General features: G+C 41.2%; 1 protein-coding gene and 1 long non-coding RNA gene across 3 annotated transcripts in view; one reads left to right on the top strand and one right to left on the bottom strand.

Annotated features, from left to right (window-relative positions):
* Window positions 1-238: 238 nt before the first annotated feature.
* On the bottom strand, window positions 239-19,572 carry LOC148777789 (uncharacterized). Its single transcript, XR_016037395.1, has 2 exons — window positions 19,320-19,572; window positions 239-973 (listed from the first exon to the last, which is right to left on the bottom strand). It is a non-coding gene; the product is annotated as an uncharacterized LOC148777789 (long non-coding RNA).
* Window positions 19,572-20,602, top strand: part of PDE5A (phosphodiesterase 5A) — a 154,080-nt gene continuing 153,049 nt past the window's right edge. For both annotated transcript variants that reach the window (XM_055434147.2, XM_088836147.1), the window contains exon 1: window positions 19,572-20,234. In XM_055434147.2, the coding sequence (XP_055290122.1) occupies window positions 20,113-20,234 (122 nt within the window). In that variant the 5' untranslated portion in view covers window positions 19,572-20,112. The remainder of the gene's footprint in view (window positions 20,235-20,602) is intronic.

A 20,602-nucleotide genomic window follows, 5' to 3' on the forward strand; every position in this document is an offset into this window, starting at 1 on the left:
ATATAAGTATGTACATGTGCTGTTTTGCTAATTTGTGGCTTTCTAAAGCATAATTTTGAACCTCCTTACATAGACTGTAGCTTTCTCCTCTTCTCTTTAATAAATCTTGAGAAATGTATATATATCAAGTCTGGTTTATAAGCCAAGATCTTGACAAGAAACAGATAACACTCTCAAACTAGGTGATTCAGGAGAATTTAGTTAAGGGACTTTATTTTGAAAGGTGGACAAGGTTTTTAAAAGTCAATAACAAAAGATAGTACAGTGCGTGACGGTGGGGAGTCATTCCCTAGCGCAGGCTATAAAGCGAGAGTGGTTCTATGGAGAGGCTGTCTTAAAGAGTCTTTGGCAGAGGGACTGAGTCTACCAGGGCTCACCCAGCTAGGAGGTTACCAGGTGTTTGGTTGTTTATTGTTGTGGAACGGTAATCACATACTGTGCTCACAGTTTTGTGGGTCACTAGTTCTGGCAGGGCACAGCAGGGATGGATTATTCTTGCTTCACAAAATCCTGGAGCCTCGGCTGCGGTGGTTGGAGCAGCTGGAGATGTCTGAGCCAGCACAACAGGGGTCATATATATCTGGGGCCTCAGTAAGGCTGTTGGCTGGCTCCTTTGCTTCTTCTTCACAAGATATCTTCTGGGACTGCAGTGTCCTCCAAGACGTCGTCTTCACTCACATATCTGCCTCAGAGGGCTGGAACGGCTAGGGGGTGGCCAGCATCACTCTCTCCATGCTCTCTCCCTATGGATCCTTCCAGCAGGGAAGTCTCAGGGTAGTTGACCTCTCACTTACCAGACAGCTCAGAACTCCAAGAGTGAGTGATCCAAGAGACTGAAGCAGTGGGTCTGTAAGTCTGCTTGTGATGATCTAGTCTCAGAAGCCTCAAAATGTCACTTCTACTGCATCCAGTTGTTCAAGCAAGTTACTTAGGCCAGTCCTGATTACCGGGGAGATAGCAATTAGACTTCACCCTTCAACGGCAAAAAGAAAAAACAAAATTGACATCATGTTTCGTTTACCATATCAGGTTATTAAAGATTCTGAGCTCATTTTCCTCCTGGCCTGACATCCCTTGCTGATACTCCCTATTAACCAAGACAACCAATAGCCAGAGGGTAAAGGAACTTGTTCTTTTTAATCCTACTAAAATTTAATAAAATGAGAAAATTTACAAATTTATATTATTATACTTTTTAATCACACATTATATATTATATTGGTTAATATGTTTTTATATTCATATTTTAAAATTGAACAATAGGTGATTTACAATGTATTCGTTTCAGGTATACAATAAAAGTGATTCAGATCATATATATACATATATATATTCTTTTTCAGATTATTTTCCCTTATAGGTTATTACAAAATATTGAATATAGTTCCCTGTGCCATACACTAGGACCTTTTTGGTTATTTATTTTATATATAGTAGTGTGTCTGTACTGGTCCCAAACTCCTAATTTGTCTCTCCCTCCCCATTTCCCCTTTGGAAACTATGAGTTTGTTTTCTATGTCTGTCAGTCTCTCTTTTGTAAATAAGTTCATTTGTATCATTTTTTTAGACTACAGATATATATGACATCATATGATATTTGTCTTTCTCTGTCTGACTAACTTCACTTAGTATGACAACCTCTAGGTCCATCCATGTTGCTGCCAATTTCATTCTTTTTATGACTGAGTAGTATTCCACTGCATAAATATACCACATCTTCTTTATCCATTCATCTGTCAGTGGATATTTGGGTTGCTCCCATGTCTTGGCTATTGTAAGGAGTGCTGCAGTGAACATTGGAGTGTATGCATCTTTTTGAATTATAGTTTTCTCTGGATTTATGTCCAGGAGTGGAACTGCAGGATCATATGGTAACTTTAGTTTTTTCAGGAAACTCCATACTGTCCTGCATAGTGGCTGCACATTCCTACCAACAGGGTAGGAGGGTTCCTTTTCCTCCACACTCTATCCAGTATTTATTATTTGCAGACTTTTTGATGATGGTCATTCTGACCAGTGTGAGGTAATATACCTCATTTTAGTTCTGATTTGCATTTCTCTAACAATTAGCAATGTTGAGCATATTTTCATGTGCCTGTTGCCCATCTGTATGTCTTATTTGGAGAAATGTCTATATAGATCTTTTGCCCAGTTTTTTTTTTTTATTGGGTTGTTTGTTTTTTTTTATATTGAGCCATTTATATATGTTTGATATTAATCCTTTATTGATTATATTGTTTGCAACTATTTTCTCCCATTCTTTAGGTTATCTTTTCATTTTGTTCATGGTATTGTTTACTGTGCAAAAGCTTTTAAGTTAAATTAGGTCCCATTTGTTTATTTTTGTTTTTATTTCCATTCCTCTAGCAGATGGTTCCAAAAAGATATTGCTGAAATTTATGTCAGTGTACTGCCTGAGTTTTCCGGAGTTTTATGGTATCCGGTCTTATATTTAGGTCTTTGATCCACTTTGAATTTAACCTTATACATGGTGTTAGAATGTTCTGATTTCGTTCTTTGACATGTAGCTGTCCAGTTTTCCCAGAATCACTTATTGAAGAGCTGTCTTTTCTCCACTGTATATTCTTGCCTCCAAAGGAACTTATTATACAGTCCATATAAGCCAGCCCTCTGGGGAACAGAAGAGCCAGAGGAACAAACAGAAGATACCCAGTGACTCTCCTCATCTTCAAATGTTTGTTTTAGGACTTTCAAGCACTGTGCCATGGTTATACAGGAGAATATAGGAATGACCGAGAAGAGGGAACCAGATAAGCCCTTCATTACCTACATTTGTATTTCCTGTTGTTGCACCTTTCATTCTTCATCTGTGTTCATATGGAACAGTGTTCTTTGGTTTGGGCTAGAATTTCATTACCTACACATCCTCAATTTCTGGTAGTCTATTTTCCACCTACAGGAAAAAATAGACTTACTTCCAATTAGAATCCCACCATTGGAATATCTTTACAAATTATCCTTACACAGGGCCACTAGCAACACGTCAGTCTGTTGTGCTTGCATATTGAAACTTGGGATACAGTGCACTTGTACCCCCAAGAGTCTAGCAACGTCAGATACCATGTCCTCTTCCACCATGAAGTTCTATTTTAAAAAAATGATGGAGGATGGGGAATAGTAGAGTATCAGGTGAAGGCCCTGGAAATCATACTCTACATCCTTTTATTTTGGTTTATCTTCAGAATCAAATAGTTAATACCTTTTTCAGCAAAGGCTAGTAAAGTAGCATTTTCCTTCTATACCTTCCAGAATTTTTTGCTGTCCAGTAATTTTAAAACATCTTGCAGTTTCATTTTAAACTTTTTCTTCACAGTTTTCCATACTCTCCAAATCAGAGTCTTTTTTCTCTAGAATTATCCACATAATTATAGTGACAGGTGATATAAGTCACATTCATATCTTGACAGGATGTCTGACCTTTCTTGTCCTGGGATTAGGTGATTCTGAAGAATGGGTGGTAGGGATATTCTTATAAGTCATTCCTACATCAGGGCAGCTAGCAAAACCTCAGCAATAAAAATAAATGACAGAAAAAGAAAAACAAACATAATATCCATTATATTTAGATTCTAAAAAGATGGTACAGAAGAACTTATTTGCGAAACAGAAGTAGAGACACAGATGTAGAGAACAATGTATGGACACCAGGGTTGGGAGGCCAGAGGGTGGGATGAACTGGGGTCGCCATATACACACTGCTATGTATAAAACAGATAAATAATGAATGAGGACCTACTGTGTAGCACAGGGAACTCTACTCAGTACTCTGTGGTGACCTAGATGGGAAGGAAATCCAAAAAAGAGGGGATATATGTATACGGATGGCTGACTCACTTTGCTGTACAGCAGAAACTAACAATATTGTAAAGCAGCTATTTGTTGTTGTTGTTCAGTTGCTCAGTCATGTCCGACTCCTTGTGACCCTGTCATGGGCTGTAGCATGCCAGGCTTCCCGGTCCTTCACATTTCACAGAGTTTGCTCAACTGTCAGTTCAGTTCAGTTGCTCAGTCGTGTCTGACTCTCCGTGACCCCATGAACCACAGCATGCCAGGCCTCCCTGTCCATCACCAACTCCCAGAGTTCACTCAAACTCATGTCCATCGGGTCGGTGATGCCATCCAGCCATCTCACTCTCTGTTGTCCCCTTCTCCTCCTGCCCCCAATCATTCCCAGTATCAGAGTCTTTTCCAGTGAGTCAACTCGTCGCATGAGGTGGCCAAAGTATTGGAGTTTCAGCTTTAGCATCAGTCCTTCCAATGAACACCCAGGACTGGTCTCCTTTAGAATGGACTGGTTGGATCTCCTTGCAGTCCAAGGGACTCTCAAGAGTCTTCTCCAACACCACAGTTCAAAAGCATCAATTCATCGGCAATCAGCTTTCTTCACAGTCCAACTCTCACATCCATACATGACCATGGGAAAAACCATAGCCTTGACTAAACGGACCTTTGTTGGCAAAGTAATGTCTCTGCTTTTTAATATGCTGTCTAGGTTGGTCATAACTTTCCTTCCAAGGAGTAAGTGTCTTTTAATTTCATGGATGCAATCAGCATCTGCAGTGATTTTGGAGCCCCCCAAAAATAAAGTCTGACACTGTTTCCACTATTTCTTCATCTATTTCCCATGAAGTGATGGGACCAGATGCCATGATCTTAGTTTTCTGAATGTTGAGCTTCAGGCCAACTTTTTCACTCTCCTCTTTCACTTTCATTAAGAGGCTTTTTAGTTCCTCTTCACTCTTTTCCATAAGGGTGGTATCATCTGCATATCTGAGGTTATTGATATTTCTCCTGACAATCTTGATTCCAGCTTGTGTACTCCAATACAAATTAATTTTTTAAAAAATGAACTGACTTTGAACCACATAAAGATATCCCCCCTAAACCAAACTAAGTGTATTCCTAACTCAACTTCCTCTTAGCTGAATCCCCAAAATCCCTTCAGTCACTCCAGTGATATTACTGAAGAGTCTGAGGAGGAAATGTTGGGTGGAAAGAGTCATTGGCTCAATGTCAGCAGTTAAGTAGTTGCGACAATGTGACCACATTGCTAGGGACTCACTCAGACTGAGAAGGTGTCCAGTAAGCGAATGGTGCGGTATGCATCTGTGACTTTGAAGTGAGGCCATGTCTGCCCTTTCGGCAGGTAAACTTGCCTTAGGAGGAGCCCAGTGCTCCTCTCTGCCTCTGTGCCCAGATCAGCGTCATCCTCACTCAGCTTGCCACGGCCTCTACCAGCCCCGCCGCCCCCAGCCGCCTCCCATTGCTACATCTCGGCTGATTAAGGTAAATATTTTAGTTCATCTCTTCCAGAAGTTCCAAGTTCCTTATGCAAATTAATCCAACTCTATCTTTCTTTGCTCAAAGGGTCCCGGGCTCCCGCTTCAGGGGAAACCTTCCTATACCACTTGTACATAACTAAAGGCAATACTTCATGCAATTTTTAGCAGATCTGATTCAAAGAAACTGTCTGCCCTCTTTCTCACAGGTTGGAAGTGCTCACTTAATTTTTAATTTTCCCCCTCAAAGGATACCTACAGGTACTGTCTGTCTCAAGGGGCACCCTGTTACTTTTTATCGGCAACTACCAAAAAAAAAAAAATACATAAACCTATATCTGTCAACCACCTACTATATAGCATTTTAGGTTATGATGTGGAACATACACAGTTTACTGTTCTCAAGGATCTTATAATCTAGTGTTCAATACTTAAATATGCGCCAGATAGTATTGTGGGACCTGGGGACCCAATGGTGAATGAAGCAAACTCAACCTTATGGTGCTTACAGACATCAGGAATAAAAAATACAAATAGTAAATATAGAATCTAATGTCCAGAGTAGACAAACGCCTTAAGAAAATCACAGCTCTGTTTGGCAACTCTGAGTGTGTGTCTCAGTTGCTTACTCAGAAGACCATTCTGAGATGATCCTTTAAGATGATCCTTAAAGATCCACATTAAGTAAGAGGTTGAGGTAGATTCAATGCAACTATTTGGATTTTTCCAAGGCAGAGAGGGCAGGTGTGAGAGCCAAAATCTGACAGTTTTTTAAAAATCTTAATAGCAATAAAAGTTGTTAATGAGTCACAAGAACAGTAAATAAGACATCAGAAACATTATTCATTCATTCAATAAATGATTACTGATCCCTATTATGTTCCCTGGAGGAGGAAGTGGCAACCCACTCCAGTATTCTTCCAGGAAAATCCCATGGACAGAGGAACCTGGCTACAGTTCATGGGGTCGCAAAGAGTCAGACACAACTGAGCAACTGAGCACATTATGTTCCTAGGGATACAAATATGAACACAAGGTCCTGGAGGGTGTAACTAAGACTGGTATGAATAAGACACAGTACTTGTAAATAAATTTCAAATAAATCAGTTCAGTTCAGTTCAGTTCAGTCGCTCAGTCGTGTCCGACTCTCCGCGAACCCATGAATCACAGCACGCCAGGCCTCCCTGTCCATCACCAACTCCCGGAGTACACTCAAACTCATGTCCACAGAGTTGGTGATGCCATCCAGCCATCTCATTCTCCGTCGTCCCCTTCTCCTCCCGCCCCCAACCTTTCCCAGCATCAGAGTCTTTTCCAGTGAGTCAACTCGTCGCATGAGGTGGCCAAAGTATTGCAGTTTCAGCTTTAGCATCAGTCCCTCCAATGAACATCCAGGATTGATCTCCTTTAGAATGGACTGGTTGGATCTCCTTGCAGTATAAGGGACTCTCAAGAGTCTTCTCCAACACCACAGTTCAAAAGCATCGATTCTTCGGCGATCAGCTTTCTTCACAGTCCAACTCTCACATCCATACATGACCACGGGAAAAACCATAGCCTTGACTAGACGGACCTTGGTTGGCAAAGTAATGTCTCTGCTTTTTAATATACTATCAAGGTTGGTCATAACTTTCCTTCCAAGGAGCAAGCGTCTTTTAATTTCATGGCTGCAATCAGCATCTGCAGTGATTTTGGAGCCCAAAAAAATAGAGGGTAACAATACAGTGCAATGACTGAGCAGGTGTTACGAGATTACTTCAGAGGTATACATAAATAAGCCTTGTGTAGGAAATGGACCCCTTAGAGGGTCTGAGAGTGTTCAGCTTCCTGGAGCACTTAATGTCTAAAATAGATCCAGAGGAAATAGTAGGAATTAGCCAGAAGCGAAAGAGAACAAATTTCAGCCTCATGCAAAATCCTGGGAACGTGAGAATATGCTACATTTAAAGAAATGTGGCACTGAGTTTCTGTAGTAAACCAACTTCAGATCACAAGTAGCTTTCTATGTCCTACTGAGAAGATTGTCCTCTACCAGAGGATAATGGGGAGACATTAAAATGTTTTAAGAGGGAAGTGACTCCATCAGGCTAACATTTTGGAGAGATCACTCTGCCTGCAGCATGGAGAAGGCATGGCTTCAAAGATTGAAGATAGGAAGTGGGTTGGAGAAAAAGATTTAAGAGTCATGATGAAAGATCAGTCTTGAGGACTCCATGACTGGTTGGAAAAAGAGAAAATTACAAAATGAATTATTTACACAAAAGAGGTGACTTCAGAGAATGGATTTGGAGTCAGTTTTGAATGATGTGCTGGATCTGAATCGATGGATTGAGACTTTAATAGAAAGGAGAGGTCTAGAAATCCCTTCGTGGAGTTATTCTTCAGGTGAGAACTGTTTAACTGTGTGCTGGGCACTCTGACTACTATGGTATATTTATTATATCACTTAATAGAATAAGTCTGTGTGAACCATTGTTACTCTTGTTACAAATAAAGAAACTGAGGTGTTGGGCAGTCACATAGCTGACAAACAGGATAATACAAACTTCTAATCTAGACTATAAAAATCAGTCTCATAACCTTGTAACCATTTTACCAAAAAAACCCTCAAAAAACACTCTTATTTCCCACCAGAGGATAGGTGAAGCAACTTTGGGCTCTTTAAAACAAACAAACAAAAAATCACTCAGCATGAAATCTAGAAACCAAAATATTGTCACTACTGAAGAGATGCAAAAAGTCAAATGCAGACTCTGAAAGCAATTTAAAGAGGAATTTCCCAACATGTTTCGAGCAATGGCAACACAGTTTATAAAAACATAAGGCTTTCCAAGGTAACTATCACAAAGAGAAAATAACTTACATTGATCAGTTCTAGAGTTTTAAGACATTATAGAAGTGTTTTTCAAGTTCTCAGACTAGTATTGCACAATATTTCCAATATATGCACCACCTCAGTGATTTCACTGACAGAGAAGAATGAAAACAAATGAACTGAAGGAATCAGGCAGGGCCTGTTCCATGGTGCAGTTCCTTCTTTCAACTGATTTATTGATTGCTCTTCTTGGAAGTGCTATTATTTAAAGACAGTGTTTTACGTAAGCATAGCTGGAAATTTTATCCTGGACCATCCAGATTAGAATGTTGCACATTACCTACTTTCAATATATCCTTCATCTCCCTATAAGAAGTGACTGGAAAAATTGAGTCACTGTGAAAAGAATGAACTTCTGGCTTCATCTCCATACAGCCTTTGTTTATTTCAAACATGTATTGTTTTCAAGGCATGTAGCAAAGTTGAATGAAGAATTTTGCATAAGTATCCCTAATACTTAGGGTCTTTTTTGAGTTTTAGTTGATTTTATTCAATTATAAAATGTTGATTTTTGTTTTCAAAGAGTTGAGTCAAAAAAGTTATCCAAAAGCTACTCCTAAAAGATGAAAATTATCTCTGGTCATGAGGTTCTTTTTTTTCCTGTGGCCTTATAATTAAATCACACTTTCCTTACATATTTGGAAAGAGGCAGGCTTCATAATGATGTCTATGCAGTCATTTGAGCTATTTTAAATGAGATTGAGAGCATCACCTAAAAAAAATTTAGTCTGTAACTTACAAAGGAAAGACAAATGATTCTCTAGGCTGGAATCAAGATCAACAAAACTATCTCTCTTGATTTACATTTAAACATACACATTTTTGTTCCTTTAACCTTTAAAGAGTCTAGTTTTAAATGACCTACTTTTAAACTGGTTTTTGGTTAAGTGTGTCACACCCAGATGCAGTTGACTTTTAAAAGTGTTTCACTCCTTGCTATTTCTTTCTAAACTAATTATTTTATTTTTAGCCATTCTGACTAGCACAAGATAGTTTCTCTAGAGAATGAAATCTTTTCTTTAATAGGAAAGTGGATGAAAAGAGCATAGGTTTGTTCTGGATATAGGTGTTTTAGGTTATTTCATGTTTCTGTGAATGGTGCATATTATACTGATCAATTAAAACAACATCATTCTTCTGTTTAATATCTTCTCCAGATGCAGGTGAAAGGGCAGTTGAGAAACCTCAGGAGTTCCTGAGGTTGATCTGCCCTGAGACAGGACTTCAAAGCATTACCAACAGATGGTTGTCCACCTCATTTGTAAAAGTTGCTAGGGGGAAATTCCACAGTTGTTTTTCATCCTGAATCCATCTGTGCTGCATCCCTGTGTCAGGAACGTGTGTCTAGTATCTGTCCAAAATCTCTCCTGTTTGAATGTAAGTCCATTTCCTCTCCTTGTGACCTTCCTTGATGTGAAGAACAGCTGCTCGCCATCCACTGTGTAATGTCTCTTCACATGGATCAGCCTTTATGTATCAAATAGAATTCTTGGCTGCTTCAAGAGACTTGGGTAGAAAACCCTGTGTTTGATTTGGAGGGAAAATGCCGTGTACTGATTGAAATCATTGCACCGCACCATAACACAGTCTTATTAGTCATAGGTTGACTCTGTCTTTGAAATGGATAATTATGGCTTGATTTAAATTTATGCAGTTAAAATATTAAGCTGATCCCTACCATGTGACACCTTGAAATATGTACCACAACACTCTGTGGAAAACTGCTAGATCACATGAGCCTAGTGCTGCTAAAAATAAAGGATGATTTTGTGAAGCGTGATAAGACTTCCACAGACCACTAAAAGAAATAAACCTTCCCCAAAGATCAGTTGCTGACATATTTACATATATCCAATAAGCAAAAGTACTGCCACAGGCATTATCAATGTTGAGTGAAAATTTAAAGCTATTTAAAATTCTAAAAGATGATGCTGTTAAAGTGCTGCATTCAATATCTTAACAAATTTGGAAGACTCAGCAGTGGCCACAGGACTGGAAAAAATCAGTTTTCATTCCATTCTCAATGGAATGCCTTTCCATTCCAAAAGAAGGACAATGCCAAAGAATGTTCAAACTACCATATAATTACACTCATCTCACATGCTAGCAAGCTTATACTCAAAATCCTTCAAGCTAGGCTTCAGCAGTACATGAATCAAGAACCTCAAGATGTCCAAGCTGGATTTAGAAAAGGCTGAGGAACCAGAGATAAAATTGTCAACATTCATTGGATAATGGAGAAAGCAAGGGAATTCCAGGAAAACATCTACTTCTGCTTCATTGATCTAGCCTTTGACTATGTGGATCACAGAAAATTGTGGAAAATTCCTAAAGAGATGGGAATACCAGACCACCTTACCTGCCTCCTGAGAAACTTGTATGCAGGTCAAGAAGCAACAGTTGGAACCAGACATGGACTGGTTCAAAATTAGGAAAAGAGTATGACAAGACAAATTTGGCCTTGGAACACGGAATGAAGCAGGGCAAAGGCTAATAGAGTTTTGTCAAGAGAATGCACTGGTCATAGCAAACACCCTCTTCCAACAACACAAGAGAAGACTCTACACATGGACATCACCAGATGGTCAACACCGAAATCAGATTGATTATATTCTTTGCAACCAAAGATGGAGAAGCTGTATACAGTTAGTGAAAACAAGACCAGGAGCTGACTGTGGCTCAGATCATGAACTCCTTATTGCGAAGTTCAGACTTAAATTGAAGAAAGTAGGGAAAACCACTAGACCATTCAGATATGACCTCAATCAAATCCCTTATGATTATGCAGTGGAAGTGAGAAATAGATTTAAGGGACTAGATCTGATTGATAGAGTGCCTGATGAACTCTGGACGGAGGTTCGTGACATTGTACAGGAGACAGGGGCCAAGACCATCCCCATGGAAAAGAAATGCAAAAGAGCGAAATGGCTGTCTGAGGAGGCCTTACAAATAGCTGTAAAAAGAAGAGAGGCGAAAAGCAAAGGAGAAAAGGAAAGATATAAGCATCTGAATGCAGAGTTCCAAAGAATAGCAAGGAGAGATAAGAAAGCCTTCCTTAGTGATCAATGCAAAGAAATAGAGGAAAACAACAGAATAGGAAAAACAAGAGACCTCTTCAAGAAAATTAGAGATTCCAAGGGAACTTTTCATGCAAAGATGGGCTCGATAAAGGACAGAAATGGTATGGACCTAACAGAAGCAGAAGATATTAAGAAGAGGTGGCAGGAATACACAGAAGAACTGTACAAAAAAGATCTTCACGACCAAGATAGTCACGATAATGTGATCACTGACCTAGAGCCAGACATCTTGGAATGTGAAGTCAAGTGGGCCTTGGAAAGCATCACTAGGAACAAAGCTAGTGGAGGTGATGGAATTCCAGTTGAGCTATTTCAAGTCTTGAAAGATGATGCTGTGAAAGTGCTGCACTCAATATGCCAGCAGATTTGGAAAACTCAGCAGTGGCCACAGGACTGGAAGAGGTCAGTCTTCATTCCAATCCCAAAGAAAGGGAATGCCAAAGAATGCTCAAACTACCGCACAATTGCACTCATCTCACACGCTAGTAAAGTCATGCTCAAAATTCTCCAAGCCAGGCTTCAGCAGTATGTAAACCGTGAACTCCCAGATGTTCAAGCAGGTTTTAGAAAAGGTAGAGGCACCAGAGATCAAATTGCCAACATCCGCTGGATCATGGAGAAAGCAAGAGAGTTCCAGAAAAACATCTATTTCTGCTTCATTGACTATGCCAAAGCCTTTGACTGTGTGGATCACAATAAACTGTGGAACATTCTGAAAGAGATGGGAATCCCAGACCACCTGACCTGCCTCTTGAGAAACCTGTATGCAGGTCAGGAAGCAACAGTTAGAACCAGTCATGGAACAACAGACTGGTTCCAAATAGGAAAAGGTGTACGTCAAGGTTGTATATTGTCACCTTGCTTATTTAACTTATATGCAGAGTACATCATGAGGAACGCTGGGCTGGAAGAAGCACAAGCTGGAATCAAGATTGCTGGGAGAAATATCAATAACCTCAGATATGCAGATGACACTACCCTTATGGCAGAAAGTGAAGAGGAACTCAAAAGCCTCTTGGTGAAAGTGAAAGAGGAGAGTGAAAAGGTTGGCTTGAAGCTCAACATTCAGAAAACAAAGATCATGGCATCTGGTCCCATCACTTCATGGGAAATAGATGGAAAAACAGTGGAAACAGTGTCAGACTTTGTTTTTTTGGGCTCCAAAATCACTGCAGATGCTGATTGCAGCCATGAAATTAAAAGACGCTTGCTCCTTGGAAGGAAAGTTATGACCAACCTTGATAGTATATTAAAAAGCAGAGACATTACTTTGCCGACCAAGGTCCGTCTAGTCAAGGCAATGGTTTTTCCTGTGGTCATGTATGGATGTGAGAGTTGGACTGTGAAGAAAGCTGATCGCCGAAGAATCGATGCTTTTGAACTGTGGTGTTGGAGAAGACTCTTGAGAGTCCCTTATACTGCAAGGAGATCCAACCAGTCCATTCTAAAGGAGATCAATCCTGGATGTTCATTGGAGGGACTGATGCTAAAGCTGAAACTCCAATACTTTGGCCACCTCATGAGACGAGTTGACTCACTGGAAAAGACTCTGATGCTGGGAAAGGTTGGGGGCGGGAGGAGAAGGGGACGACGGAGAATGAGATGGCTGGATGGCATCACCGATTCTGTGGACATGAGTTTGAGTGAACTCCGGGAGTTGGTGATGGACAGGGAGGCCTGGCGTGCTGTGATTCATGGGGTCGCGGAGAGTCGGACACGACTGAGCGACTGAACTGAACTGAACTGAACTGATGACAAGACTGTATATCGTCATACAACTGCCAGGTTTGATGAATCACAAGCTGGAATCAAGATTGCCAGGAGAAGTATCAACAACCTCAGATATGCAGATGATACCACCCTTATGGCAGAAAGTGAAGAGGAACTAAAGAGCCTCTTGACCATGGTGAAAGAGGAGAGTGAAAAAGCTGCTGTAAAACTCAACATTCAAAAAACTAAGACCATGGCATCCAGTTCCATCACTTCATAAAAGGGTGAAAAGTGGAAGCAATGACATTTTATTTTCTTGGGCTCCAAAATCAATGTGGATAGTGACTACAGCCATGAAATTAAAAGACACTTGCTCCTTGGAAGGAAAGCTATGACAAACCTAGACAACATTTTACAAAGTAGAGACATCACTTTGCTGACAAAGGTCCATATAGTCAAAACTGGTTTTTCCAGTAGTCATGCACAGATGTGAGAGTTGGACCATAAAGAAGGCTGAGTACCAAAGAATTGATGCTTTTGAATTGTGGTGCTGGAGAAGACTCTTGAGAGTCCTATGGACTGCAAGGAAATCAAACCAATCAAACCAAGGAAATCAATCCTAAAGGAAATCAGTCCTGAATCTTCAATGGAAGGACTGATGCTAAAGCTGAAGCTGCAATACTTTGGCAACCTGATGCAAAAAACTGACTCCTTGGAAAAGACCCTGATGCTGGGAGAGACTGGAGGCAAAAGGAGAAGGGGGCAGCAGAGGATGAAATGATTAGATAGCATCACTGACTCAATGGACAGGAATTTGAGCAAAGTCTGGGAGAGAGTGGAGGACAGAGGAGCCTGGTGTGCTGCAGTCCAGTCACAAAGACTTAACGACTGAACAAAAACAACTGCAAAATACTCTTTAAAAAAGCCCACATTTCTTTTTAAATTGGCCCAACAAATAGCTACTGAACACATGTTATGTCCCAATCACTGTACCTTATTCTACGATATTATTCTAGGTGGATTCTTGGGGTAGCCTCCATGATCCCTTCGTCCTACTATTTACACCCTGGTATGATCAAGGGCAAAACCTTGACTTGTTTCTTTCTACTAAAAAAAAGTGTACAACCTAAAAGTCGAGAATTATATTTTATTCATTGGCCTTACTAAGGACTGCAGCCTAGGATGAAAAGTGAAAGTGTTAGTCACCCAGATGTCTCCAACTCTTTGTGATCCCATGGACTATAGTCCACCAGGCTCCTCTGTTCATGGAATTCTCCAGGCAAGAATGCTGGAGTGGGTTGTCATTCCCTTCTCCAGGGGATCTTCCTGACCCAAGGATCAAACCTGTCTCCTGCATTGCAGGCAGATTCTTTACCATCAGAGCCACTACAGAATCCCATAGCCTAGGATACATCCTCTCAAATAGTTCTAAGGGACTATTCCAAGGAGATAAGGGAGGAGCCAGGACATGAAAGAGGTTTTGCTGAAAAACAAAACAAAAACCATGTTATCAGACATCAAAATATTACAGCTAATCACACACACACACACACACACACACAGAGCCATCTGAAATGAATGATTTTAGTGCTTTTCTGTGTATAGGAAGATGCTAGAGTCTGGGGTCATAGAAACTGGTCCTTTTGGATATGCATCTTAACTATCTAGAGCTAGTATCCTGTGTTTCTCCGTTCTATATTCCCCTCTGGGCACATGGTTGGGACAGCTGCAGTGGCTGAAGGCTTGATGGCAGGCAACTTTCACTGTTTACTGAAATGGCAGACAATGTGTTTTTTTTTTGCCCACACTTCCAACAAACAATATGGCAAAGGTATGCATGTGATGATGTGTCTGTGACAGTTTTGATGACATTATTAAAAAGGTGTACTGCCCTTCTTGCTGGAGGCTGTCTCCCTCACTGGTTCTGAGGAAACAACTGGCCACGCTGGGAAGCTCCACGTGGCAAGGCACTGAGAGTGGCTTTGCAAACCAGAGAGGGGCCTCCAGCCAGTGCCAGCAAGAGGAAGAATTTCTCAGTTCTGCAATCACAAGAAGGTTAATTCTGCCAACAGTCTGAGTAATCTTAGAAGAGGATTCTTTTCCAGTTGAGCCTCAGATGAGATTGGAGCTCTGGCCAGCACCTTGATTGCCTTGTGAGATACTCCTGAGCAGAGTGCCCAGCTCAACTAACCTAGACTTCTAATTCACAGAAACAGAGATAATGAATGTGTGTTCTTTTTAAGCCACTAATATTGTGGTAATATTGCAATTGTTCCATAGCAATGAATAACTAATAAACAGCTCCTCAGTCTTTACCTTTCTTGACCTTGAAATCTTTGAAGCATGCAGGCCAGTTATTTTGCAGAATGTCCCTCAATCTAGGTGTATTTGTATGGAAATCAGTCAATCTCATCCTCATGATTAGATTCACAATTTTGACAGTAATGACATAAATGTAACGTTATATCTTTCTCAGTATGTTCTACTAAAATGTGTATACTGTTGGTTTGTCCCAATATAAGTGATACTGAATCACTTGGTTAGAGTCTCTTTGTTGTAAGGATACTATTTGCCCATGGTAACTAACAAGAAACCTGCCAGGTGATACTTTAAGCTATGTAAATATCCCACCCATCATCACACCCTCATCAGTTAATTCTCATGACCATTAGTGATTTTTCTGGGCTTCCCTAGTGGCTCAGACAGTAAAAGAATCCGTCTGCTATACAGAAAACCCAGGTTCAACCCCTAGGTCAAGAAGATCCCCTGGAGAAGGGAATGGCTACCCACTCCAGTATTCTTGCCTGGAGAATTCCATGGACAGAGGAGCCTGGTGGGCTACAGTCCATGGGGTTGCAAAGAGTCGGAGATGACTGAGTGACTAACAACTTCTTTTCAGTGATTTTGTAATTACATGATTCCTTTTATATTCATTTCATTGACATTCTACTGTAAGGAACATTCCTTTCTCTTCTGTTTATTTGCTTATCTGGTTATTTATTTATATCAGTATGGAATCACAGTTTCTTAGTCAATGGTTTAAAATTTGTTACTATCAATATATGTCAATATATATCAATATGTATTTTTGTATTCTAATTGTTTCAGATTTGTATTATACTTTGGAAGTCCTCTGTTCTGATATGCTGGCATTATTTTTAAGTCTTTCTTCAGTTCAGTCAGTCAGTTGTGTCTGACTCTTTGAGACCCCATGAATCACAGCACGCCAGGCCTCCCTGTCTTTCTTATATTCTGTCAAAACAAGATTTTCCAGGTATATTTTGCACTTTCCCTGTCACAGACCTGGAATCTTCTACAGGGACTCTTGGTTTCTTTTAAAGTGAAGAAAGATATTTTTAAACCAAAATCTGGGACTAAGTGTACTCTGCCACATGAGTATCATTGCTTCTAGTGTTTCTCAGTGACAGTGGGATATATATTGAAATAAGTTTAACAAAATACATGTAAGACATGTACACTAAAAACTTCAAGACACTGCTAGGAGAAATTTTAAAAGATTGAAGTAAATGGATAAATACATACATTAATAGATGTAAGACTCAGTGTTATTAAGATGTTGATTATGAAGATGTCTACTGCTTAGCATCTCATAAGGGTGTAATCAGTTTATTGGCTGGAATTGTGGTTGTGGTCTCATTTGACTGGGGAAATATCTGCTTTTGAGCTCACTTTAATTCTTAGTCTTGCAGTTATAATACCAAAGAATTAATTTTCTTGATGGCTGGAGCTCCTTGTAGGCTATCAGCTGGAGGCTGCCCACAGCTCCTAAAAGCTGCTTGCATTTCCTTGTCATGTGGGATTTCCCCACATCATGCACACACACACACACACACACACACATTTAATTTTTAACCTCCAATTCCATTTCAACATCACAATGTACCTTCTAGGCTTCCCCATCAACAATGAGGGACCTAGATCGTATTATATGTGCTAATATATTTACTCAATTTTCTCAAGCTTAAAATATATAGGTTTGCTGTAAGAAAAAAGAAGATACTATGTAGTATTTGAAAAAAAAAAGGCAGGAAAGATGTCATGACTTTTATAATCTGTGTTCTCTTTTGGAAAAGGAATTTGATCATCCATGGTTTTATCTGTTTTTTCTAGTTGTATGAACAAAACCTTTAGCAACAGAAATGAGTAAAAGTCATACAAAACCTTGTAAGCCATGTTAGAGACTTCGGGTTTTTTCCTAGTACAATGAGAATATAACAGGTTAGAGGGCTTTCTGTTAAGTCATTGCATGTTTTTTTGTTTTAAGTAGCATTTACATCATTTTCCAAGTTATTTCCTGGTAATATTTATTATTTTCTCATTCTTCAACTTATTCTAAAACAAGATTTGATTTTTTTTTTTAGGATCTTATTCTTTTATTACCTTTTTTTTTTTTAGAATTTAAATTATTATTTTTTATTTTACAATATTATATTGGTTGGTTTTGCCATACATTGACATGAATTCGCCCCAGGTGTACATGAGTTCCCCCTCCTGAAAGCAATCCATACCAATAAGTTAGAAAGAATGTATGTTTAAAAAAATGGAGGAAATTGGGATAAAGAATAAAAGGAGCCGGAGAACAAGATGCCAGGGTGAGGCCAGTTCAAAATACTCTTAAGTACTTTAAAGTTACAAGAGGTACTGTTCTGTCTGAGTTTTCTAGAGACTAGAATAGTTTGAAATGCCTCATCCCATCCCCTATGTTACTCACTCAGGTAACAGCCTTCATAGTAACCCCTACCCAACATCTATACCGCACAGAATTGAGACTCACTGATGGGAGAGTCCAGGGATTGTTTTTCTTGCACAATTTTTTTAGATGCCTTCCTGGTTTCTGATCATTTAACCCTTTCAAGTTGGGAGAGAAAAATGGACATTTGGATAATGCCTGTTTATTTAACCATGGTAGCCAACCAAAGCAAGCATTTTAAGCCAAAAATTCACTACATCCTTAGTTGGAAGTAGAATTTTAAATGCATGACCTTCCACAGAGAAAAACTGAGCACTGAGGAGACGGTGTTTAGTTCATGAGCACTATAATCACTATCATAGTAAGAAATTAGAAGATAATTCTCATTTTAAAATCTGATATAAGTTATCATGTATTATTTCATACTCCTTTGCTTGCTTTTTACTGGTTTGTGGCTACTTGCATACAACAGTGAAGTTTCAAAGAAACTGACATTACAAAAGGACAATTATTTAATGAAGGAAGTATAAACCATTGCACTGGGGGACTGGAAGGCGTTTCTTAAAGTTCTCATATTATCTGTTTAATTATGTGTTTCTATGTAATGAGTAATGTCTTACATTCTTGCCAAGAATATTTTGAAAGGACTTTGTTAAAAGTGTGTCATCTAAATCACTTTTGTTTTATCATTGCTAATGGTGTCGTTCACACGTTGTGAAACACACAGCTCCAGTTTAATTCTGCCAAAAAAATTAGGTCATTGCAAAATACCATATTAAAACTGCAGGGAGATGGGGATGAGAATAAAGCAAGGGAAGACTCCCAATTCTTTTTTGTGAAGCTTGACAGAAGTGAAGTAAAAGTCGCTCAGTCATGTCTGACTCTTTGCAGCCCCGTAGACTATACAGAGAAGTCAATGGCACCCCACTCCAGTGCTCTTGCCTGGAATCCCATGGACAGAGAAGCCTGGTAGGCTTCAGTCCATGGGGTCGAGAAGCGTCGGACACGACTGAGCGACTTCACTTTCACTTTTCACTTGGATGCATTGGAGAAGGGAGAGGCTACCCACTCCAGTGTTCTTGTCCTGGAGAATCCCAGGGATGGCAGAGCCTGGTGGACTGCCGTCTATGGGGTCGCACAGAGTTGGACACAACTGAAGCGACTTAGCAGCAGCAGACTATACAGTCCAGGGAATTCTCTAGGCCAGAATACTGGAGTGGGTAGCCTCTCCCTTCTCCAGGGGATCGTCCCAACCCAGGGATCGAACCCAGGTCTCCCGCAGTTACAGGCAAGTTTCTTTACCAGCTGAGCCAGAAGGGAAGCCCTATCAAAGCATGATAAAGATAGGACAAAACAGGGTAGGAATGCTGAGCCCTTTTAAACGGATACATTTTTTGTGGTATGTGTATTTTAACTCCAGTTCAGTATAAATTACGAATTAAAAACTGTGCTAACTGGCTTCTCTGCACGGTACGTGGGGACTGCCCGTATGATCAGGGTAACCTACTTGTATGGAGATTTGTGATTTCATACACAAACCATAGTGATTATTGTATCTCAATTTACCTTTATCTTTTTCCAGTTAGGAAAGAGGGCTTAATGCAAATTAAGCCTTTCTTGTAAGGGAGTTAATTTATACTTACTATGGTTATTATTATTAACGTTAATCACAGGAATGGCTGTTAGACGTTGCCCACCAGGACTGTCAAATCTATTTTGGTGACTCACGTCCCAGATCTCGTCACCCCAGACGTGGTCCTTGGCTGGGGCGCCCTGAGCCGTTGCGCCGTCAGGGCTTCGTGGGAGGTGGGTCCCAGCTCCTCCCAGACCCACGCGCTGATCTGGCGGAAAGCGAGGCAGGACAGTCATTGTTCTCCCAGGCCCGGGGAAAAGAGTGCGGGCTACCAGCACCCCTCATTTTCGGGCGAAAATTCCCCCAGCTAGCGCTCTCTGGGTACGGGCTGGGTCTCCACAGCGTGACCCTCCCTTGCCTGGAGTGGGACGCTCGGCGAGCACATCCACAGTCACCTCCGCGCGCTCCTCCGGAGCCGGCTTGGCACGCAGCGCACCCCAGCGGCCGCCTGGCTCCTTTCTAGTCCTGGCCACTAGGCTTCCGGAGAGCTCGCCGGTCGCCGCCCCGGCCGCCTCGGAATCTGGAGACCAGAGAGACTTCCAAAGCCAGTCTCAGCCAGACCCCGGGGGAGGCGCGGGGCTGCGGCACCCCCCGCCCGCCGCACCTGGAAGCCGTGAGGACCGGGAGAGGCGGGGCGCGGCAGGAGGCTGGCCCGGCCACTGAGCAGCTCCGCCGAAAGCCGGCCCGACCGCAGCAGGGCGAGGGGGGAGGGTCTCGAGGCGAGTTCTGCTCCTCCGAGGGAGGGACCCCAGCTGGAGAGGAAAACCAGCACCAGCTGACCGCAGAGACGCGCCGCGCTGATCATGGAGAGGGCCGGCCCCGGCTCCGCGCGGCCGCTACAGCAGTGGGACCAGGACTCGGTCGAAGCGTGGCTGGACGATCACTGGGACTTTACCTTCTCTTACTTTGTTAGGAAAGGCACCAGGTAAGAAGAGGAGCCACGGAAGACCCGGCCGGGGCACGGAGCGTGACCCGGGGTTTCTCTCTCCCCTATTGAATTTTCCCCTTCCTTAAGCATTAAACAGTCTCCACTCTCAGGCCCTTTGCTTTTGAAGTAGGGCCATGATCTTACGGTGTAGAGACCTCGACTTTTAAGGCGAGAACAGTCGAAAAACCCAAGCGTCGGATCCGATCCAACTTGCTCACAAAAGTTCAAATACAAAAATGTATGTGCCGAACCCCCCCTCCACACGCCGGCAGCCCTGGTATTCCCTGGGAGCAAGATTATTTCCATATATTTGCGCTCACGGGCCTTTCTCTAGCCTCCTGGTTCCCCTAAATCTCCTTAGCGAA

Source organism: Moschus berezovskii, chromosome 5 (genome assembly GCF_049115385.1).
Source record: "Moschus berezovskii isolate FMDL1 chromosome 5, NW_MosBer_1.0, whole genome shotgun sequence".
In the NCBI taxonomy this organism is placed as follows: Eukaryota; Metazoa; Chordata; class Mammalia; order Artiodactyla; family Moschidae; genus Moschus; species Moschus berezovskii.